Raw genomic sequence first — 24,418 nt, 5'->3', positions numbered from 1 at the left:
GTGGTGTAGCTGTATAACCTTTTGAGTATCTGAGGGCCCATGCCAAATCTATTCAGCCTCCTGAGGGGGAATAGGCATTGTCGTGCCCTTCTTCACGACTTTGTTGGTGTGTTTTGACCATGATAGATCCTTAGTGATGTTTACACAGAGGAACTTGAAGCTCTCGACCCGCTCCACTACAACCCCATTGATGTGAATGGGGGCGTGCTCGGCCCTCCATTTTCCTGTAGTTCACAATCAGCTCCTTTGTCTTGCTGACGTTGAGGGAGAGGTTGTTGTCCTGGAACCACACTGCCAGGTCTATGCCCTCCTCCCTATAGGCTGTCTCATCATCGATGATCACGTCTACCACCGTCGCATCGTCGGCAAACTTAACAATGGTGTTGGAGTCTTGTGCGGCCACGCAGTTGTGGATGAACAGGTAGTACAGGAGGGGACTAAGCATGCACACCTGAGCTCGGGACCCTGGGACTGAACACCTCCCTCTGCAACTGCATCCTGGACTTTCTGACGGGCCACACCCAGGGGGTGAGGATAGGCAACAACATCTCCGACACGCTGACCCTCAACACGCAGGCCCCACAGGGGTGTGTGCTTAGTCCCCTCCTGTACTCCCTGTTCACCCACAACTACGTGGCCATGCATGACTCCAACAACATCATTAGGTTTGCTGATGACACGACAGTGGTAGGCCGATCACCGACAGCGATGAGACAGCCTACAGGTAGTAGGTCAGAGACACTGCCAGGACAACAAACTCTCCCTCAATTTCAGGAAGACCAATGAGCTGATCGTGGACTACAGGAAACAGCAGGGGAAGCACATCCAGGACCTTTATACCAGGAAGTGTCTAAGGAAGGTCCAGAAAATTGTCAAAGACTTCAGCCACCCAAGCCATGGACTGTTCTCTGTGCTACTGTCAGGCAAACGGTACCAGAACATCAGGTCTCAGACCAACAGGCTCTGAGACAGCCTCTATCTCCAAGCAATTAGACTGTCGAATAGCTAGTCAATGGCCACCCGGAGTCCCTGCTACTGTATAGAACATATACCACCATATACGCTGCTGCTACTTTTTACTCGTATTATTATCTATCCTGATACATAGTCACTTTACCCTTGCCTACATGTACATACAGTATCTACCTCAATTACCATGTATCCCTTCACATTGATATGGTATTGGTACTCCTTGTACACTGAGTATACAAAACATAAAAGGCTCATTGGTTGCTCAGTGATAATACAAGAGATGAGTACACCCTACTGGACAAAAAGCTTACAGCTTCTGGTATTTCCAGGCAATCTCCCATCCAAGTACTAACCAGGCCCGTCCCTGCTTAGCTGAGATCAGACATATTCAGGCTGGTGTGGTTGTAAGCAGGGCTGATCAATGCAGGGACCGATTAATGCAGCACAGACCCATGGGTGGCCCGAGAAGCAGCAAAAATGTTTTTTTTTTTTATGTTTAATTATATATACAGTATATATTATATTTTATATATATATATATATATATATATATATATATATATATATATATATATATATATATATATATATATATATATTATATTTTTTACTGCAACCGCCAACCACAGGAAGACTCAGGAGCCCACTCTCAATGAGTGTAGACAGCCTGCTGCTGCTGCTTTGCTAATCATCAGATGAGGGGAGGAGATTAGGTAGGCGGCCCACATGGGTAACTGGGTGGCCCTGCCTTGATTGGGTAACTGATAAAAAAATATTAGGGGAAAAAACTGAATAATAATTAAATGTGACTTGTCAATTGTGTGAGTCAGGGGCTGGGCCCAAGCCTGTAGCGGGCTCAAGAGGCAAAAAAAAGATTAAATAATTTTAACTACAGCAGCCCGCTCTCAATTTCCTAAATACACCAGAGAGCATAATGTAGCCAAAGATGATCAATAGTTTATACAAAATAATTGTGGATTAAGTATTATCATACATGCACGAATCTGCCAAAATTAAGGAAACATCAACATAAAGTGCCTTAAAAGGGTGTTGTGCCATCATGAGCTGCCAGAACAGCTTCAAAGCGCCTTGGCATAGATTCTACAAGTGGACCTAAACCATGCCAGGTGAATGCACCCCACACTATAACATATACTTTGTATCCCTTGTTTACTCACGTGTTTCCTTTATTTTGGCAGTTACCAGTATGCCTGAAGCTCGGGAAAGACTGTATTTTCCTCTTATGACATTTAACATTTGATTGTTCAATAAATTAACTTAGACTGGGACAAAATACCCTACACTGAACTAGACAAGGTACAGTTGAAGTCGGAAGTTTACATACACTTAGGTTGGAGTCATTAAAACTCGTTTTTCAACCACTCCACAAATTTATTGTTAACAAACTATAGTTTTGGCAAGTTGGTTAGGACAATTGTTTACAGACAGATTATTTCACTTATAATTCACTGTATCACAATTCCAGTGGGTCAGAAGTTTACATACACTAAGTTGACTGTGCCTTTAAACAGCTTGGAAAATTCCAGAAAATTATGTCATGGCTTTAGAAGCTTCTGATAGGCTAATTGATATAATTTGAGTCAATTGGAGGTGTACCTGTGGATGTATTTCAAGGCCTACCTTCAAACTCAGTGCCTCTTTGCTTGACATCATGGGAAAATCAAAAGAAATCAGCCAAGACCTCAGAAAAGAAATGGTAGACCTCCACAAGTCTGGTTCATCCTTGGGAGCAATTTCCAAAAGCCTGAAGGTACCACATTCATCTGTACAAACAATAGTATGCAAGTATAAACACCATGGGACCACGCAGCCATCATACCGCTGAGGAAGGAGACACGTTCTGTCTCCTAGAGATTAACGTACTTTGGTGCGAAAAGTGCAAATCAATTCCAGAACAACAGCAAAGGACCTTGTGAAGATGCTGGAGGAAACAGGTACAAAAGTATCTATATCCACAGTAAAATGAGTCCTATATCGACATAACCTGAAAGGCTGCTCAGCAAGGAAGAAGCCACTGCTCCAAAACCACCATAAAAAAGCCAGACTACGGTTTGCAACTGCACATGGGGACAAAGATCGTACTTTTTGGAGAAATGAACTGTTTGGCCATAATGACCATCGTTATGTTTGGAGGAAAAAGGGGGGTCTTGCAAGCTGAAAAACACCATCCCAACTGTGAAGCACAGGGGTGGCAGCATCATGCTGTGGGGGTGCTTTGCTGCAGGAGGGACTGGTGCACTTCACAAAATAGATGGCATCATGAGGAAGGAAAAATATGTGGATATATTGAAGCAACATCTCAAGACATCAGTCAGGAAGTTAAAGCTTGGTCGCAAATTGGTCTTCCAAATGGACAATGACCCCAAGCATAGTTCCAAAGTTGTGGCAAAACGGCTTAATGACAACAAAGTCAAGGTATTCGAGTGGCCATCACAAAGCCCTGACCTCAATTCTATAGAACATTTGTGGGCAGAACTGAAAAAGCGTGTGCGAGCAAGGAGGCCTACAAACCTGACTCAGTTACACGAGCTCTGTCAGGAGGAATGGGCCAAAATTATTGTGGGAAGCTTGTAGAAGGCTACCCGAAACGTTTGACACAAGTTAAACAATTTAAAGGCAATGCTACCAAATACGAATTGAGTGTATGTAAACTTCTGACCCACTGGGAATGTGATGAAAGAAATAAAAGCTGAAATAAATCATTCTCTCTACAATTATTCTGACATTTCACATTCTTAAAATAAAGTGGTGATCCTAACTGACCTAAGACAGGGAATTTTTACTAGGATTAAATGTCAAGAATTGTGGAAAACAGAGTTTAAATGTATTTGGCTAAGGTGAATGTAAACTTCCGACTTCAACTGTATTTTCCTAAAGAAAATATGTGTGCTTGCTTGTCTTGAACATAATTTTTTGTTGATTGAATCTATGCAAATCCAATCCATGAGGGGGCTCTGGCTTTCTCATCCAATGGATTTTGAGAAGGAGACGAGGCGCATAGATGAGGTGGGGGTAAGATGGCGGATAGGGAAAAAAGGCTAAAAGTGGAACATATAAGTAAATATGGAATGGTGGATCACACAGAACTTTTGGAAGAGCTACAGAAGGAAATTGAACGTGACAAGAGTGAGGATGAATTAACTGCGCTGGCAGGTGCAGTTTTTTGGAGAGAATGGATCCTTGACTTCTGGCTGATCCATATGTGGTGTCAGATTGGGTGGAGAAGAGATTGGGGAATGTTGGGTCGGTGAAAGTGACTCGAAGTGGAATTGTGTTGAGTTTTTGCATTTGTCGTCCAGAGGGAGCATGCGCTCCGCACCACTCGACTGGGGAAAATAATTGTGACTTTTTTTCCTCTCCATAGCAGGGCACCATTGAAAGGAGTGATAACTGGAGTGGTGTTCTATTGAGGAGGATCAACTGAAGTTGAAGAGTCCCTGTGACGATTGTCTGTGACGCTCGTCGTTTGGTGCGACGCAGACCCGGTGGAGAGGTCAAACAGAGAAGACACTATACTACTGAGTTTTGATGTGTCAGTTATCCCGCGAGACCTTTTGTCCCGAATCCATTATGGTGTTTTAGGTGTCAAGCTTATGGTCATGTGGCAGCAGTGAGTAGGAGGGAGATTCCTAGATGTGAGAAGTGTGCTGGAGGACATGAGACAAAGGAATGTGTAGTATCGGTGGAAAAAGTAGTACTTGGGTGTACACGATTTTACTGCAGAAGTATCTTAAATCATCCTAGCACTTGCTGGCCTGGAGTAGGATCAGATGAGGCTAAAGTAGTAGAATGGTGGTGAGGTTTTAATGGGTGCAGGGTTGGTTGGTAGTGCAAAACATTTTTTGATACACAGCCAATACTGTAGGTGCCGGCATGTACCTACACATTTTGTTTGCGGACCGCAGTAATACCAAAGAAGGATTCTGGGACCATCAACGGGGTGAGCGCAGTTCACATTCGTTCAATGACATTGAACTGAAAGTGCCGGTCTAGCCTACCCGCAAGATAAATAAAATGCACACACCACGACAAAGGGTTTGTTTGGAGGCTGGAAAAATATGGAAAAAGCGAACGATGAAGCAAATTCTGAATCCAATGGCGATAGAATCAATGAGAATTGGAGTATTGTCCAAAAGAATGGAAAACGGTGCAAAGTAGTGAACAGTGATGAGAATTTCCCTTCGTATCTAGTAGGAGTACGGATTGTTAATGAGGAGCAGTTGAGCAGATTACATGAAGAAACCATTTGAGATATCCAAACTGGTGGAGAGAGTGCTGGGTAAAGTGAAGGCTGTGAGGATCACGAGAGGCGGGCTTGTTTAGATGTTTTGTGCTACTGCGGATCAGAAGGAACTTGCGTTGCGTCTCACACGATTTGATAGGTTTGAAGTGTTGTGTGTGTCTCTTCGGAACAGGGCACCCCTTAAGGGGGTTATATCTGGAGTCTTGTGGGAAGTTGATTTTGAAGAGATGAAAAATATTCCTGGAGTGATTGATGCACGTCGGATGAATCGTGTGGTGAATGGTGAAAAAGTGAAGAGTATCTGTTCTTTAGTTTTTTTTAATGGAGTCTCTCCCTACTCAAGTGCAGTTGGGGTATATAAACTACAGAGAGAGCATTAATTCCAAGACCAATGCAGTGTGATCATTGTAAAGCTTTTGGTCATGTTTCAAGTGTTTGCAGAAGGGAGAAGCCGAGATGTCCAAGTTGTGGAAAAGATCATATAATGTGTTTTAAAAGTGAGGAAAATGTGACGTTGCAATTGTGGTGGGAACCATGAAGCTACATCTTTTGATTGCCCGACAAGGGTGAAAGCGAATGAGGTGGCCAAAGTCAGGGCTGTCCAGAACATTTCATATGAAGTAGCTGTTAAAAGGGTTGAAGGTTTGAATGGTGCTCCTGAAGAGTCCATGGTGGTGGATAGGCCTTCACTGCAGGCTGCAGGGGTTGCCTTTCACCAGCAGGACCCTGACATTGTAAAGGTTAAGATGGTGGACTTTGTGGGCTTTATAGCTATGGTGATTAATGGCACTGCCAAGGTGGAGAGAAGGTCCAGGAAGATAGATATCATTGTGGATGCGGCGGAGCGGTTCCTGGGGCTGAAAGATTTCTCGGCGGAGGAGTTACATGGAATATTGGCACAAGCCATACCATCCTCTCAGGCCCTAGAGCCTGATAAGGGAGATATTGAGATTTGAAAGAAGGAAGAAGTGGGAGTTTTGTTTTGTTTTTGTCAATGTACTATTTTTATTTGGGTGGATTAAGTAAGTTTCCATATCACATGGATCTTTTTTTTTTTACCTTGTTTTGGTTTTCAACCTGTCCAGTTGGTGGTGGCAATATACCTTTTTTGGTTGTAGTCTGCCATAATACCTAAGAAGAAGAATACCAAAGAATAAATACAATCCATGAGGTGAATGTCATGTGATCGTTGTAAATAGTATACTGATCCAAGATCAGGAATTTGTATGCGTTTTTACCTTCATGATTCACGTTGTGTAAAATTCTGCCACCAGCGGCTGACGTGGGCGAGGCGGGAAACTGTGCAGGTTCGATGGCATGGCGTCTTCGGCGAAAAGACGAGCAGTTGGAAAGGGAGTAAGTCCCGACGATAGTGAGGATAACAGCTCGTATGAGGGATGGTGATTCAGGAGAGGAGGACAGCGGATCAGAAGAGGAGAGCAATGACGAGGTCAAGGCCGAGGATAGAATAGACGAGGGGGAAAATGGAGTCCTTAGAGAAGGCAAGAAACAGATATAGGTTTGGAGAAATGCAGTATTATCATAAGGAGACGTATACTTGGATAAATGAGGAGGAATGGAGGGAAAAAGAGAGGCAGAGGAGGTCTAAGAGAGAAATGGAGGAAGATTGTGAGTTTAAGTCAGTTAAAAATGGCAGGGAAAAGGGAGAAGGTTTGTTAAAGAAGAGTGGTAGGAAATGTAAGCAAAGTGAGCTGAAGGCAGGAGTAGAAATGGAAGTGAGGGTGATGTATCGGAGGTGGAAGGTGTGGTGAAGAACTCGGAGCCCGAGGATTGCACAGCGGGTCAGAATAAAGATGAGTCTGTGACAGTAGGAGTGAAGTTTGTGGGAAAAATGGATCCTTGCCTTTTGGCTGATCCAATTGTGGTTTCAAGATTGGTGAAAAGAGCGTTGGGTAAAGTGGAATTGGTGAGGGTAACCAGAAGTGGTCTAGTGATAATTGTTTGTGTTTCTGTTGGGCAGAGGGAGAAGGCGCTCAGAGTTAAACAAATGGGGGAAAGAACTGTGAATTGATTCGCTCTTAAGAAAAAGGCGCCATTGAGAGGAGTGATTACTGGAGTAGCAGTGAATGTAAAAGTTGACCAACTGAAGGAGATGATTCCCGGTGTGTGTGATGCTCGTCGTTTGGTGCGACGTAAACAGGGGGGCGAGAGTGGGGAAACAGAAGAGTCATTGTCTGTTCTTTTGAGTTTGAAGTTGAGTCTTTGCCTGAGAAAGTGAGGTTAGGATATATAAGTTATCCAGTGCGAGCATATGTGCCGAATACCTTAAGATGTTACAGGTGTCAAACTTATGGGCATGTGGCAGCAGTGTGTAGGAGGGAGATTCCAAGGTGTGAGAAGTGTGCAGAAGGGCATGAAACAAAGGAGTGTGAAGCAGTGGGGAAATCAAATAACATTTTATTGGCCACATGCGCCAAATACAACAGGTGCAGACATTACAGTGAAATGCTTACTTACAGTGCATTTATTTTTAATAAAAAATTAAAATAAAACAACAACAAAAAAGTGTTGAGAAAAAAAGAGCAGAAGTAAAATAAAATAACAGTAGGGAGGCTATATATACAGGGGGGTACTGGTGCAGAGTCAATGTGCGGGGGCACCGGCTAGTTGAGGTAGTTGAAGTAATATGTACATGTGGGTAGAGTTAAAGTGACTATGCATAAATAATTAACAGAGTAGCAGCAGCGTAAAAAGATGGGGTGGGGGTGGGGGGGCATTGCAAATAGTCCGGGCAGCCATGATTAGCTGTTCAGGAGTCTTATGGCTTGGGGATAGAAGCTGTTGAGAAGTCTTTTGGACCTAGACTTGGCACTCCGGTACCGCTTGCCGTGCGGTAGCAGAGAGAACAGTCTATGACTAGGGTGGCTGGAGTCTTTGACAATTTTGAGGGCCTTCCTCTGACACCGCCTGGTATAGAGGTCCTGGATGGCAGGAAGCTTGGCCCCAGTGATGTACTGGGCCAAACGCACTACCCTCTGTAGTGCCTTGCGGTCGGAGGCCAAGCAGTTGCCATACCAGGCGGTGATGCAACCAGTCAGGATGCTCTCGATGGTGCAGCTGTAGAATCTTTTGAGGATCTGAGGACCCATACCAAATCTTTTCAGTCTCCTGAGGGGGAATAGGCTTTGTCGTGCCCTCTTCACGACTGTCTTGGTGTGTTTGGACCATGATAGTTCGTTGGTGATGTGGACACCAAGCAACTTGAAGCTCTCAACCTGTTCCACTACAGCCCCGTCGATGAGAATGGGGGCGTGTTCAGTCCTCTTTTTTTTCCTGTAGTCCACAATCATCTCCTTTGTCTTGGTCACGTTGAGGGAGAGGTTGTTATCCTGGCACCACACGGCCAGGTCTCTGACCTCCTCCCTATAGGCTGTCTCATCATTGTCGGTGATCAGGCCTACCACTGTAGTGTCGTCGGCAAACTTAATGATGGTGTTGGAGTCGTGCCTGGCCATGCAGTCATGGGTGAACAGGGAGTACAGGAGGGGACTGAGCACGCACCCCTGAGGGGCCCCCGTGTTGAGGATCAGTGTGACAGATGTGTTGTTACCTATCCTTACCACCTGGGGGCGGCCCGTCAGGAAGTCCAAGATCCAGTTGCAGAGGGAGGTGTTTAGTCCCAGGATCCTTAGCTTAGTGATGAGCTTTGAGGACACTATGGTGTTGAATGCTAAGCAATGAATAGCATTCTCACGTAGGTGTTCCTCTTGTCCAGGTGGGAAAGGGCAGTGTGGAGTGCAATAGAGATTGCATCATCTGTGGATCTGTTGGGGCGGTATGCAAATGAGTGGGTTTAGGGTTTCTGGGATAATGGTGTTGATGTGAGCCATGACCAGCCTTTCAAAGCACTTCATGGCTACAGACGTCAGTGCTACGGGTCGGTAGTCATTTAGGCAGGTTATCTTAGTGTCCTTGGGCACGGGGACTATGGTGGTGTGCTTGAAACATGTTGGTATTACAGACTCAGTCAGGGACATGTTGAAAATGTCAGTGAAGACACTTGCCAGTTGGTCAGCACATGCTCGGAGTACACGTCCTGGTAATCCGTCTGGCCCTGCGGCCTTGTGAATGTTGACCTGCTTAAAAGTCTTACTCACATCGGCTACGGAGAGCGTGATCACATAGTCATCCGGAACAGCTGGTGCTCTCATGCATGCTTCAGTGTTGCTTGCCTCGAAGCGAGCATAGAAGTGGTTTAGCTCGTCTGGAAGTATTGTGTCACTGGGCAGCTCGCGGCTGTGCTTCCCTTTGTAGTCTGTAATAGTTTTCAAGCCCTGCCACATCCAACGAGCATCAGAGCCGGTGTAGTACGATTCAATCTTAGTCCTGTATTGACTCTTTGCCTGTTTAATGGTTCGTCGGAGGGCATAGCGGGATTTCTTTTAAGCGTCCGGGTTAGAGTCCCGCTCCTTGAAAGCGGCATCTCTACCCTTTAGCTCAGTGCGGATGTTTCCTGTAATCCATGGCTTCTGGTTGGGGTACGTACTGTCACTGTGGGGACGACATTATCGATGAAGCCAGTGACTGATGTGGTGTACTCCTCAATGCTATCTGAAGAATCCCGGAACATGTTCCAGTCTGTGCTAGCAAAACAGTCCTTTAGCTTAGCATCTGCATCATCTGACCACTTTTTTATTAACCGAGTCACTGGTGATTCCTGCTTTAGTTTTTGCTTATAAGCCGGAATCAGGAGGATAGAGTTATGGTCAGATTTGCCAAATGGAGGGCAAGGGAGAGCTTTGTATGCGTCTCTGTGTGTGGAGTAAAGGTGGTCTAGAGTTTTTTTTCCACTGGTTGCACATTTAACATGCTGGTAGAAATTAGGTAGGACGGATTTAAGTTTCCCTGCATTAAAGTCCCCGGCCACTAGGAGCGCTGCCTCTGGATAAGCGTTTTCCTGTTCACTTATGGCCTTATACAGCTCATTCAGTGCAATCTTAATGCCAGCATTGGTTTGTGGTGGTAAATAGACAGCTATGAAAAATATAGATGAAAACTCTCTTGGTAAATAGTGTGGTCTACAGCTTATCATAAGATACTCTACCTCAGGCGAGCAAAACCTTGAGACTTCCTTAGTATTTGATTTTGTGCACCAGTTGTTGTTTACAAATATACACAGACCGCCACCCCTTGTCTTACCGGAGTCAGCCGTTCTATCCTGCCGAAAGTGGTGGTGTGTGCTAATTGTTGGGGTGTCCATGGGGCTGGGGATCAGACATGTCCAGTGCGAGAGAAGCAGGTTGAGGTATCCAGGGTAAGAGTAGAGAAGAAGTTGTCATATGCGGAGGCAGTGAAGAAAGTAGAGGAAGATGGGTCAAGGGGGCGGGATCCTGAGAGAAATGGTGTGAGTAGTAGATCTGTACCAGTACAGAGGGATAAACCAAAAAGTGATATATGGTTCAGCAGGATTGGATTTTTAGCGTTTATAGCAATGGTTATTAATTGTACTGCAGGGATGGAATGCAAATTGAATAAAATTGAGGTGGTGGTGACAGCTGCAGAGAGATATTTGGGTGTGCGAGACTTGACAGCAGAAGAGTTACAGGGAGTGTTAAGTGGTGATGTCCCATCAATTCAGGTTGAGGGCATGAGGTAGGAGTGAGTGTATTTAAACAGTGGAGAAGGGTGGGGTTAATCATTAGTTGTAGTGTTTAAGTTGTGAGTGTAGTGTTAGATGGTAGGATATTTCTTTGCTTTGGTTTATTTTATTTTTCAAGGAAAGATAAGGGAGTTGAACTCCAGTCTAGTAGGTGGCGGTAATGCAACAAATCCGCCGTTAAACCTCATTGAAGAAGAAGATGAACGTAATGTGATCCTCCACTAATGTTACTTGTAAACAATATGGCGGCGCCCTGTGCTGCTAAACGTCTAACAAGAGCAGGTAAGAACTCCCTAATAATCAATATTCCGAGATGATCCTTGCTGTTTGGTTGATCTGTATGTGGTGTCAGGTTGGGTGGAGGAGAGGTTGGGGATTGTTGAATCGGTGAAGGTAACTCAGAGTGGAGTGTTTCCTCCACCCAGAGCCGATTAAGAGGGCGCTCGGGATTAGGACAAGAATTGTGACATGCTTTGCTCTCCGGAGCAGGGCGCCGTTGAAAGGAATGAAAACGGGGGTGGCATTAAGTGTTGAGGAGGAGCAGTTGAAATGGAAGATTCCCGGTGCTTGTAACACCCACCGCTTGATGAGACGTAGATCTGTATCAAAATGTATGAACTCACTAAGTGTAAGTCGCTCTGGATAAGAGCGTCTGCTAAATGACTAAAATGTCAATGTAGATCCGGTGGGGAAACGGAGAATATATTAACTGTCACCAGGCGTGTGTGACACCGTGTGCTAGCACGCTAACTAGAACACGGTGTCCCTAACTAGCAAGCACGCTAACACACCTGTTGTTCTAGTGGGAGGCGGGGCGACACTGTGTCACTAACAAGCTAGCATATGGTGTCGCCCCAGGCTCCCGCCTGCTGTGCTAGCGGGAGGTGGGGGCGACGGGTAGACAGACCTTCACCCCCGCCTGTCGGACACTGTTATCCCGCAGTTCTGTTAACGACGTCAAGTGTTCGGCAGGCGGGAGCAGGGTTGCCAACTCCTCAGTAAGGAAAGTAGCTATTGGCTGCCCTAAAAGTCGCTAAATTACATCATCACCTAATTTGCATATAATTGTGATGGACGCTGTAGGAGAGAGGAATATGTATTTATTTTTATTTTACCTTTATTTAACTAGGCAAGTCAGTTAAGAACAAATTCTTATTTACAAAGACACTGGGACAATTGTGCGCTGCCCTATGGGACTCCCAATCACAGCCGGTTGTGATACAGCCTGGAATCGAACCAGGGGGTCTGTAGTGACGCTTCAAGCACTGAGATGCAGTGCCTTAGACCACTGCGCCACTCGGGAGCCCAATGTCGTGGGAGAGACAAGAAGTGAGTACAAAACACTCTATATTTACATCAGCCAGCGGCAGCTTCCCGAATGCGCGATTCATTTGCAGTCTGGACGCGGAGGGGTGAACATCTCCTGCTCTGACCGCAGCTGGGAGGGACTGCTACGCGAGGACTGGGCCGCCTGTGAGCGCTTTGGGACGGGGGTGGGGCCCACGGCAGCACCCGCTGCTCGTTGAGAAGAGTAAGAACAATACGTGCATCTGCGACAGCCCAAAGTCGGACACTGTATTGGTTTTCCAACAGCAAGGCTCAGATCAACATGGCAGTGTGAATATTGCTGCTATTGTTTATAAACGTTTTTTCTGTATAAATGTCTAAATAAACTTTTATATACCCCCATATTACACACTCACAAACTGAAAACGTAATGTGTGTGTGTAGAATGAATTGGTTAGGGAGAGGCAAAGTTGGTACCTGTTTCAGCCAAGTCTTGTGTGGGTCAAACAAAAACACCCTAATGATTGGTTGACAAATACTACCTCCGATAATGCAGTTGGTGAAAAACGACTTAAAGGCGACTTCATCAAAACTGCTTGACCTTTGATCACATGGTTTTTGTAGTTAATATTGCAAGTAGGACAATTTTTATAACTATAATGCAACACACTTTGAAAGGCAACTTGACAAAAGTGATCCACTCAAACGCGCCCACAAGAATACAAGATTTACAACGCATCACTTACCTCATACATTGTGATACAATAAAATGAATGTCCTCTTTGCCCCCCTTCTGTCACACTCTTCCCCCTCCTTCTCTCTTTCTCCCTCTCTCTCTCTCTCTTCCTCTCTCTCTTTCTGCCACAAGGACCTACAATCATTGCTATTGGGTTATCCTGTACAAGAGAAGGGCTCTGGGTTTGTGTGTGAGAGAGCGATAGAGAGAGGTGTTTGTGGGTGTGAGTGGGTTTAAAGTTAGAAAGTTATATACTGTTTAGAAATATTCATATGGGCTATTAGGGGTTTAGTTTCCTTTGCGGTCTGATTATCTGTATGTCTGTCTGTGTCTGTCTCTTTCCAGGGTTGGGGGGTTTCCTCCAGAAGGGGTGTGGTCTGTGGGGGTGTGGCCCACCCTGGGGCGTCCAATCCCAGCAGCACCGCCGGTTCTTCTGGAGGAAGTGGAAGAGCTTTCACAGTATAGTCAGACCGGGTGTGGTCAGACCAGCCTACTCAGTGCCCAAGGTACAGTATGTACTCAAAATCCCACAATTATTCACATACCTCGCTCTGCCAGACACTGCCCACCCACACAGTGCCCAAGTTACAACGCATCACTTACCTCATACATTGTGGTACAATAAAATGAATGTCCTCTTTGCCCCCCACCCCCTTCTGTCACACTCTTCCCCCTCCTTCTCTCTTTCTCCCTCTATCTCTCTTTGTCTCTCCCTCTCTCTCTTTCTCTTCCTCTCTCTCTCTTTGTCTCTCTCTCTCTCTCGCTGTCTGTAGCACATCCTGAGGCCTGACTATGTGAACAGTGGTCAGGTTCCTGACTGGCCAGACTACATAGAGATCAAAGACCAGGAGCAAATCCAGGGCCTGACGAGAGCCTGCCAGCTAGCCAGACAGATACTGCTGCTGGCCGGACGCAGTCTTAAGGTGTGTGTGTGCCCGTGTTATAGTGAGAGAGTAAGAGAGTGTGTCTGTCTGTTTTCTTACATTCCAAGTTAATAACATCATTGTATTCACCTCTGACCCCAGGTTGGTATGACGACAGATGAGATAGATTTCATCGTCCATCAGGAGACGATTCGTCACAACGCATACCCTTCCCCCCTGAGATACGGGGGTTTCCCCAAATCAGTCTGCACCTCGGTCAATAACGTGGTCTGCCATGGCATACCTGACACCCGGCAACTACAAGATGGAGACATTATCAACATTGATGTGACTGTGAGTTTTATCCCCCTTCATGCAGACACACACACATGCACGATCCACCGTTCCACATTCCTGACCCCCCTCCCCCGTTCATCAGGTCTATCTGGAGGGTTACCATGGTGACACCTCCGAGACGTTCCTGATTGGCTGTGTGGACGAGGTTGGGCAAAAGCTAGTGGAGACAGCCAGGAAGTGTAGAGATGAGGCCATCACTGCCTGTAAACCTGGGGCTCCACTGTGTGTTATAGGAAACACTATCAGGTACACACACACACACACACACACACACGATACCTCTGTTGTTTTGTATAATCTAATGTCCCTCTCTTCCTCCTACAGTGATATAGCCCACTCCAATGGTTTCCATGTATCTCCCTACTTTATTGGACATGGCATAGGCTCCTACTTCCACGGCCACCCAGAGATCTTGCACCATGGTAAGTACCACACAGCAACAGTTGTCTGTGGTCCATACAGTATATTGGACAAATCCTAAATATCGCTTTCTCATTTATCTGACAGCTAATGACAATGATATGACCATGGATGAAGGGATGTCTTTCACTATAGGTCAGTCACATTTCCTATGTATATCAGTGTGTATTAATGTCAACCTAAGTGTGTGTAGCTAGCTGTGTGTGTTAACGTTGCATCTGTGTATGCAGAGCCCATATTGATGGAGGGATCATCAGAGTTCAGAATCCTGAAGGACAAGTGGACAGCAGTGTCTGCGGACGACAAGAGGTAGGCCACTTACAGCCTACATAGGGCTGAGAGTTACGCCCTAAAAGGCTGGAGAGTTACAGCCTACAAAGTGCCACTGATATCCTTGTATAACCTCTGTGTGTGTGTGCGTGTGCCTGTCTTTAGGTCGGCCCAGTTTGAACACACAGTAGTCATCACCTCTGGTGGAGTGGATATTCTCACCAAACTACCTGAGGAGGACGAGCCGATGCCAATAGAAGTGTAATTACTGTTCTCAGTTCAACAACCCTGTCACATCCACATCTATGAAGAGGTAAAGCACCAAACTGACCCAGGACCAGGGCTTAGTGCCACAGAGAGAATAGGAAACTGGGCATAGATATGATTCAAATGAGACTGCACTACTGCATTCTTTTGTATGTCTGCTGTGTAGAAAAATAAGTTATATTATTTAAATAAAATGTTTGTTCACTTTCAATTAGTAAACCAGATCTGTCTATCCTAATTTTTTTGTCTGACAAAATATTTGGAAACAATATGTGGTCAATATTGCTATAACACATTTGGACTAGGACTTTTCGATTCAGGAAATCAAATTGATTCCAATCAGAGGAGAACATTATTTTCTATGACTGACGTCATCATAAGATGATCTTGTGTTAAATTCATTAGGACTGCAAGGTTTGCAGAGTATTGTAAATCTACTGGGCTGATTATGTCATGACATGATGTTATTGATGCTGTGTTTGGCTTCATGATGTTTTCTGCTCTACTAATAATCTCTAATGACGTCAACCTCCAGCTCTACATTGTTAGCAACTTATTTTGTACTTCCTCTTGTCCAATTAGAAACCACATCCTATGTAAACTCAGCAAAAAAAGAAACGTCCCTTTTTCAGGACCCTGTCTTTCAAAGATAATTCGTAAAAATCCAAATAACTTCACAGATCTTCATTGTAAAGGGTTTAAACACTGTTTCCCATGCTTGTTCAATGAATCATAAACAATTAATGAACATGCACCTGTGGAACGGTCGTTAAGACACTAACAGCTTACAGACGGTAGGCAATTAAGGTCACAGTTATGAAAACTTAGGACACTAAAGAGGCCTAAGTTGCCCAGGGTCCCTGCTCATCTGCGTGAACGTGCCTAAGGCATGCTGCAAGGAGGCAGGAGGACTGCAGATGTGGCCAGGGCAATAAATTGCAAAGTCTGTACTGTGAGTCGCCTAAGACAGCGCTACAGGGAGACAAGACGGAGAGCTGATCGTCCTCGCAGTGGCAGACCACGTGTAACAAGACCTGCACAGGATCGGTACATCCGAACATCACACCTGCGGGACAAGTACAGGATGGCAACAACAACTGCCCGAGTTACACCAGGAACGCACAATCCCTCCATCAGTGCTCAGACTGTCCGCAATAGGCTAAGAGAGGCTGGACTGAGGGCTTGTAGGCCTGTTGTACGGCAGGTCCTCACCAGACATCACCGGCAACAACGTCGCCTATGGGAACAAACCCACCGTCGCTGGACCAGACAGGACTGGCAAAAAGTGCTCTTCACTGACGAGTCGCGGTTTTGTCTCACCAGGGGTGATGGTCGGATTCGCTTTATCGTCGAAGGAATAAGCGTTACACCGAGGACTGTACTCTGGAGCGGGATCGATTTGGAGGTGGAGGGTCTGTCATGGTCTGGGGCGGTGTGTCACAGCATCATCGGACTGAGCTTGTTGTCATTGCAGGCAATCTCAACGCTGTGCGTTACAGGGAAGACATCCTCCTCCCTCATGTGGTACCCTTCCTGCAGGCTCATCCTGACATGACCCTCCAGCATGACAATGCCACCAGCCATACTGCTCGTTCTGTGTGTGATTTCCTGCAAGACAGGAATGTCAGTGTTCTGCCATGGCCAGTGAAGAGCCCGGATCTCAATCCCATTGAGCACGTCTGGGACCTGTTGGATCGGAGGGTGAGGGCTAGGGCCATTCCCCCCCAGAAATGTCTGGGAACTTGCAGGTGCCTTGGTGGAAGAGTGGGGTAACATCTCACAGCAAGAACTGGCAAATCTGGTGCAGTCCATGAAGAGGAGATGCACTGCAGTACTTAATGCAGCTGGTGGCCACACCAGATACTGACTGTTACTGTTACTTTTGATTTTGACCCCCCCTTTGTTCAGGGACACATTATTCAATTTCTGTTAGTCACATGTCTGTGGAACTTGTTCAGTTTATGTCTCAGTTGTTGAATCTTGTTATGTTCATACAAATATTTACACATGTCAAGTTTGCTGAAAATAAACGCAGTTGACAGTGAGAGGACGTTTCTTTTTTTGCTGAGTTTATATCACTGAGGAGACACATTATTTTTAAAAATGTTTTAGTCATTTAGCAGACGCTCTTATCCAGAGCGACTTACAGTTAGTGAGTGCATACATTTTTCATACATAATTCTACTGAAGCGATGCCTTTTAATGGGATAGGGTAGGATTTTGTCAATCAAGACCTTTTTCTACTTACCCAGAGTCCGATGAACTCATAGGTACTACAGTAGCGTTAGCGCAAATGCTAACTAGCATTAACGTAATGACTGGAAGTCTAGCTGTTCCCATAGACTGCCACTAATGCTAGTTAGCAACTTCCTTCAACCTGCACGCAGAGACATAAAAATGGTATCCATGAGTTCATCTGACTGGGGAAGTAGAGAAAGGGCTTAATTGCCAAAATCTCGCACTATCCCTTTGAATTCCTTAGGCTACATTCTTCCCTTCTCTACAATATGGCACATTTGTTACACAATATTCAATCTCAACAACGTTATTCTCAAACATACAGGAATTCATTGAAATAAACTAGTCAAACTGTTCATCTGCTACATTAAAAGCCCAAATCCGTCATATTTCTGCCAGGTGAAAGCAGTCCACACAAGTCTCTTTGGTCCCGTATATCAGTAAATTGACCCCACATCATCTGTAGGATTAGATTGCTGATGTAGTACTGGATTCAGCTGGGAGAGTGCCACAGAGTCTGTTGATGAGTACCAAGAGTAGTTACTGTAAAATGATGGGGCGTTTGTGTTCGGAGGCATAAATCCCGCTCTTTGCTTATCTGTAATCCCGTGATTCTGGAGGCCCCAGTGCACCGTTGCTTGAGGAGAGCTGCTGGACCGAGGGGAGTCACAGGGGGTCTCCTGCTGTCTTGGTGGCATCTGCCCATTTCTCCACAGCTTCAACTTGGAGCGACGGTTCTGGAACCAGATCTTCACCTGGGAGAGGAGTAGACATGCAGAAGTACAGTGGGGAGAACAAGTATTTGATACACTGCCAATTTTGCAGGTTTTCCTACTTACAAAGCATGTAGAGGTCTGTAATTTTTATCATAGGTACACTTCAACTGTGAGAGACGTAATCTAAAACAAAAATCCAGAAAATCACATTTGTATGATTTTTAAGTAATTAATTTGCATTTTATTGCATGACATAAGTATTTGATACATCAGAAAAGCAGAACTTAATATTTGGTACAGAAACCTTTGTTTGCAATTGCAGAGATCATATGTTTCCTGTAGGTCTTGACCAGGTTTGCACACACTGCAGCAGGGATTTTGGCCCACTCCTCCATACAGACCTTCTCCAGATCCTTCAGGTTTCGGGGCTGTCGCTGGGCAATATGGACTTTCAGCTCCCTCCAAAGATTTTCTATTGGGTTCAGGTCTGGAGACTGGCTAGGCCACTCCAGGACCTTGAGATGCTTCTTACGGAGCCACTCCTTAGTTGCCCTGGCTGTGTGTTTCGGGTCGTTGTCATGCTGGAAGACCCTGCAACGACCCATCTTCAATGCTCTTACTGAGGGAAGGAGGTTGTTGGCCAAGATCTCGCAATACATGGCCCCATCCATCCTCCCCTCAATACGGTGCAGTCGTCCTGTCCCCTTTGCAGAAAAGCATCCCCAAAGAATGATGTTTCCACCTCCATGCTTCACGGTTGGGATGTTGTTCTTGTGGTTGTACTCATCCTTCTTCTTCCTCCAAACACGGCGAGTGGAGTTTAGACCAAAAAGCTCTATTTTTGTCTTATCAGACCACATGACCTTCTCCCTTTCCTCCTCTGGATCATCCAGATGGTCATTGGCAAACTTCAGACGGGCCTGGACATGCGCTGGCTTGAGCAGGGGGACCTTGCGTGCGCTGCAGGATTTTAATCCATGACGGCGTAGTGTGTTACTAATGGTTTTCTTTGAGACTGTGGTCCCAGCTCTCTTCAGGTCATTGACCAGGTCCTGCCGTGTAGTTCTGGGCTGATCCCTCACCTTCCTCATGATCATTGATGCCACACGAGGTGAGATCTTGCATGGAGCCCCAGACCGAGGGTGATTGACCGTCATCTTGAACTTCTTCCATTTTCTAATAATTGTGAGAACAGTTGTTGCCTTCTCACCAAGCTGCTTGCCTATTGTCCTGTAGCCCGTCCCAGCCTTGTGCAGGTCTACAATTCTATCCCTGATGTCCTTACACAGCTCTCTGGTCTTGGCCATTGTGGAGAGGTTGGAGTCTGTTTGACTGAGTGTGTGGACAGGTGTATTTTATACAGGTAACGAGTTCAAACAGGTGCAGTTAATACAGGTAATGAGTGGAGAACAGGACGGCTTCTTAAAGAAAAACTAACAGGTCTGTGAGAGCCGGAATTCTTACTGGTTGGTAGGTGATCAAATACTTATGTCATGTAATAAAATGCAAATTAATTACTTAAAAATCATGCAATGTGATTTTCTGGATTTTTGTTTTAGATTCCGTCTCTCACAGTTGAAGTGTACCTATGATAAAAATTACAGACCTCTACATGCTTTATAAGTAGGAAAACCTGCAAAATCGGCAGTGTATCAAATATTTGTTCTCCCCACTGAATATGAGGTGTTTGAAATTCCCATCATATGTACAAGCGCACTGCTACCTCCAGTCAAGTGCCTTACATCTCCATACCTCTTGCCAGAAAGCATATTGCACTTATATACAGTGTACCTACATATGAAATACATTTAGCATAATGAAAATAATACTATTTAAAATCCTCCATCATGGTCAGAATATGAACATAGTGCACCTGTGTTTGTGTGAGTCCCAGTGACGCGGCAATCTCCGCGCGCTCAGGTAGCGCCAGACACTGCCTCACTCAACCTGCTCTGGAGCACACACAGCTGCAGGCTAGAGTAGAAGGTTCTAGGCTTCCGGACTTTCTTTGGTTTTCCCTTTACCATTCTGACTTCTGTCTCCTTCTCCTCTTTCTCTGAGAAAATGTGTATGACCATTAGTAGGCCTGTCATTGATCTTGGTTAACCCAGAACTAAAATCTTGTGTAATTTGGTCAGATGTCAGTTCACCAGAGGTAAGCCAATCATTGATTTACACAATGTAGCCTGTGCACTAGGTTTAAAACAAAACCTGGCATAAAGAACCAACACAATGTTTCTGAAAAGTACAGAAATTGCCACATCATAGGCTACTAAAATGGAAAGTACAGGCTAGTCATAAAAGGAGAGTATTGGCTTTGACTTTCTGACTGTTCTGTCCTCTCCACTTCATTTACTGCTGCCTTGCTCCCACATGTGGATGTGCATAATTGTGCTTAATTGCCTGTTATTGATACATCCATATTTTGGAGCAGACAGTGGAATTGAATGATCAAGGTTGACCATTCTGACATCTGGATCCTTCTCCTCTTTCCCTGAGAAAGAACAAATAGCTTTATGTTCTGCTTCTAAAAAGGATTGTATTGCCCATTAGCTGTCAGGTTTGGATGTGCCTGTGCGTAATTCATTAATACAAACGGTGACATTCAGTGATCATGGGCACAGCCACACTGGAATTCACAGGCTAAATTATACAATATATATGAATTACGTTGCGCACCTGTGTCCGTGGTGAGAGATGAAGAGTCCGTATATGATCCATAACAATCGTAAGCGGTAAGGAACCCAAACTCATAAATCTCGGGACTGTAGTGACCGTTATTCCCGTTTATAACCATCACCGGGAAGAAACGAATTGGTGTCGAAATCGGTAAGGTTGGAGATTCCTGTGATTCGTGCATGGTGTAGTGATTTGAAGTTGTATGGGTTGATTGCATAGCTGTGGCAATAGTCTGTAAAGTTATGGCGCCATATATCTATGCAAACCTGTGCGAAGAATTGCATTCTAGGATAATAAAAGTCCTCCAGGGAGAATTATATTCAAAATGTAGTTCTCCAATGTTCAAGTCTCCATTGATTGCCTCTCCTTAATAAATTCATCAAATTGCCCAAAGTTATTGTGACATAACAAATAACCCGCTCTTCTGTTTTTACTCAATACTGTAGCCTATATGTGGTTGAGTGGTGTCATCTTCAGGTTTCGAGGACATGGAATGAGTGAAGCTTCAGGTGTCTGCTCGTCTGGATGAGACGGTCTGTGGAATGAATTGTCTGGTGTGACGTTACCCGGGAGACGAATGGGTGGGCAAGAAGCCAAAGAAAAATCTCCTTGACAGTAAGACACCTTGTGCACCTTGTCGTCAAAACCCTTAAAATACAGTCTATATTGACAAATGTTTTATATTTATTTATTTTTTGGGGAATAGGAATGGACAACGTTAACTTTTTCACGCAAATAATGTTGAAGGCTTTGGATATTTGTTGGGCGCTCTCTGCTCGAACTCACCTTCAGATCAGCGAGAGGTGATGGCGGCATCTGGCGGTCTTCTTGTGATACTGCTACAAGCCGGAAAACACTTCCCCATCCTGCTGTACACACTTGATAATTACCGACGGCGCCAGTGCTCACCCTCACAGTTGAGCAAAACAACCATTACAGCTGACTGAGATGACAGAGTGTATATTTACACTGTCTGTGTGTGCCCACCATGCATTATGTCTTACCACCAACTCGACTGTAAATACACTGAGTGTACAAAACTTTAGGAAGACCTTCCTAATGTTGAGTTGAACCCCCTTTTGCCCTCAAGAACAGCCTCAATTTGTTGGGTCATGGACTCTGTAAGGTGTTAAGTGTGTCCACAGGGATGCTGGTCTATGTTGACTCCAATGCTTCCCACAGTTGTGTCAAGTTGGCTGGATGTCCTTTGGGTGGTGGACCATTCTCGATACAGACAGGAAACTGTTGAGCGTGAAAAACCCAGTGTTGCAGTTCTTGACACACTCAAACCGGTGTGCCTGGCACCTACTACCATACCCCGTTCAAAGGCACTTACATATTATGTCTTGCCCATTCACACTTTGAATGGCACACATACACAATCCATGTCTCCAATTGTTTCAAAGCTTAAAAATCATTCTTTAACCTGTTTCCTCCCCTTCATCTACACGGATTGAAGTGGATTCAACAAGTGACATCAATAAGGGATCATAGCTTTCACCTGGATTCACCTGGTCAGTCTATGTCATGGAAAGAGCAGGTGTTGTGATCAACAGCAGCAGCAGCAAGTGGGGCATAGGCTAGGCTAGGCTAGGCTAGGCTAGGCTGCATCTCAATAGTCTAAAGTTGCTTCCTCTCCTTCATCTGCCTTCATCTGAAAACACAGGCTAGGTGAAAGCAACATGGTGGATGCCCACCAGGAATCGATCATCACCTGTTCATTGCCTTCACGTCAGCGTTGAGTCATGGGGATGCATGTAGGACTACTGTTCCTTTTTAAGGCATGTAACTACATGGCCAGTAGATGGCACTGCACTGCTATTTATGCTCAGTCCACTGAGTGTGAATAAGTGACGTTGACAACTGTGTGTGTGCCACAGCTTCTGCCAACATGTCAGGATCTTGGCATGTGGTAGTGCACTCACCATATTTCCACAGGGTCGCTGGTTCAAACCCAGCTCTGGCTGTTCCCTTAGTTGCTACAATGTGTTGTTTAGGAAAAGAAACACAAACATGAAGTTTACTGCTACTATATTGTCAAAGTAATGTAAGCCAAACTTATGTTTCAAATCAAGCTTTACAGTTACCCAGAAACACTAAGAATCTATTGTAGGGCAAATTCCTGTAATAGTTGAGAGGCAGTGGGTGCATTCTTCATCCTTCTGTTCTCTCTTCTGGTCCCAGGTGGCTTTGATAAAGCATTTAGAATTGTGTTCAGAGAATATCCAACCAGAGCTTAATGTATTGATGAATAACAGATCAGGCACATCTTACCATACACACACACACGCATACACACATACATACATACATACATACATACATACATACATACATACATACATACATACATACAGTTGAAGTCGGAAGTTTACATACACTTAGGTTGGAGTCATTAAAACTCGTTTTTCAACCACTCCACACATTTCTTGTTAACAAACTATAGTTTTGGCAAGTCGGTTAGGACATCTACTTTGTGCATGACACAAGTAACTTTTCCAACAATTGTTTACAGACAGATTATTTCCCTTATAATTCACTGTATCACAATTCCAGTGGGTCAGAAGTTTACACACACACACACACACACACACACACACACACACACACACAGCAATATAATGATGACTATGACACAGTCATTTGGCAGTCTAAGGTGTGCAAAACAGGAAATGTGTCAGCACTGATGCATAAACCCTTTACTCTGGTGTAGTACAGTCAGACCTCGCAGAGGATTATGTTATTGATAATTAATGTAATATTCAATATTTTATCAAATGAGAATGTGAGTTGAGTGTGATGTGAACGTTTTGCTTTGACCTGGTATAGACAATCCTTACAGTATGTCTGCAGTATCCCTATAGTATAGTATGTTGTGTACATTAGCTCCACTTTGAGGGAATTGTACCCAGGCTTACTGTAGATAATGATTTGACCAATTAACTCCTTGCCCTCTGTGTGTGTGTACCTAGTGCCAGTGTGTCAGTCATGAGTGTGTGTGTGTTTGTTCTTATGCTCCTGTCAGTGTGCCATCTACATAGGTGTGTTCATCCTGTGGGAATGACCGGATCAAATAAAGGAGATATTCTGCTTGTTTGTTCTCGCTGTGCAGATTCACTCATCTCTATATCGTAGGAATCTGGTCATGCTCAGTTATCTATAAATTATGTGATTTATAGATCAGATTATGACATTATCTAAGCAGTGCCTTGCTAAGGAGAAGCAGAATTCTCTTCTGCTGAAAAGACAGGATGTATAGTGAATGATTGAGTAAATAATATTAAGACATATCAGATGTTGCTGATGTTTCAGCATTGCCTGTCTCAACAGAAGCTTTTTTCCTACCTTGTCAGATTTTGCAATGCTTGTTGAAAAAGTATAAAACAAACTTCATTTTTTTGGAACATTTTGTTTATTGGTTTTCACAACATTCAATAAAGCTGTCATGTGACATTCAATATTTAAATTTGACAAGCACAGCAAATATATACATCACACAGACATATTGTACCATTCAATAACACCTGCATAGACAATATATACCAACACACCATTCTAGATACACCATACGCACAACAATGAAAACAAACTTCCTTAACAAAACAATTTGCAAACTTTAACATAGTATGTGGTTTTGGGGAAAAAAAACACCACAACATTTCAATATTTTTTCTGGTCAGTTGGTTTCTTCAGTAATGTGTGGTATGTTATCTCGTCTGGATAAGACAA

The 24,418-nt window shown here is 44.5% G+C and overlaps 1 protein-coding gene and 1 pseudogene across 1 annotated transcript; one reads left to right on the top strand and one right to left on the bottom strand.

Annotated features, from left to right (window-relative positions):
• The first annotated feature begins 11,050 nt into the window (after nucleotides 1-11,050).
• LOC121581567 (methionine aminopeptidase 1D, mitochondrial) lies at nucleotides 11,051-15,280 on the top strand. The gene is made up of 9 exons (XM_041897068.2): nucleotides 11,051-11,138; nucleotides 13,225-13,385; nucleotides 13,653-13,802; nucleotides 13,905-14,096; nucleotides 14,182-14,345; nucleotides 14,424-14,521; nucleotides 14,607-14,654; nucleotides 14,750-14,828; nucleotides 14,955-15,280. Exons 1-9 carry the CDS (start codon nucleotides 11,081-11,083, stop codon nucleotides 15,052-15,054), a joined length of 1,050 nt encoding a protein of 349 aa, XP_041753002.1. The 5' UTR covers nucleotides 11,051-11,080; the 3' UTR covers nucleotides 15,055-15,280.
• A 2,451-nt stretch (nucleotides 15,281-17,731) lies between these two features.
• Nucleotides 17,732-24,136, bottom strand: LOC121581346 (annotated as a pseudogene).
• Nucleotides 24,137-24,418: the final 282 nt, after the last annotated feature.

This window comes from Coregonus clupeaformis, chromosome 14 (assembly GCF_020615455.1).
Source record: "Coregonus clupeaformis isolate EN_2021a chromosome 14, ASM2061545v1, whole genome shotgun sequence".
Classification (NCBI taxonomy): domain Eukaryota; kingdom Metazoa; phylum Chordata; class Actinopteri; order Salmoniformes; family Salmonidae; genus Coregonus; species Coregonus clupeaformis.
Note: the sequence above shows the minus strand (reverse complement) of the source record. Positions and strands in the feature narration are given on the sequence as shown.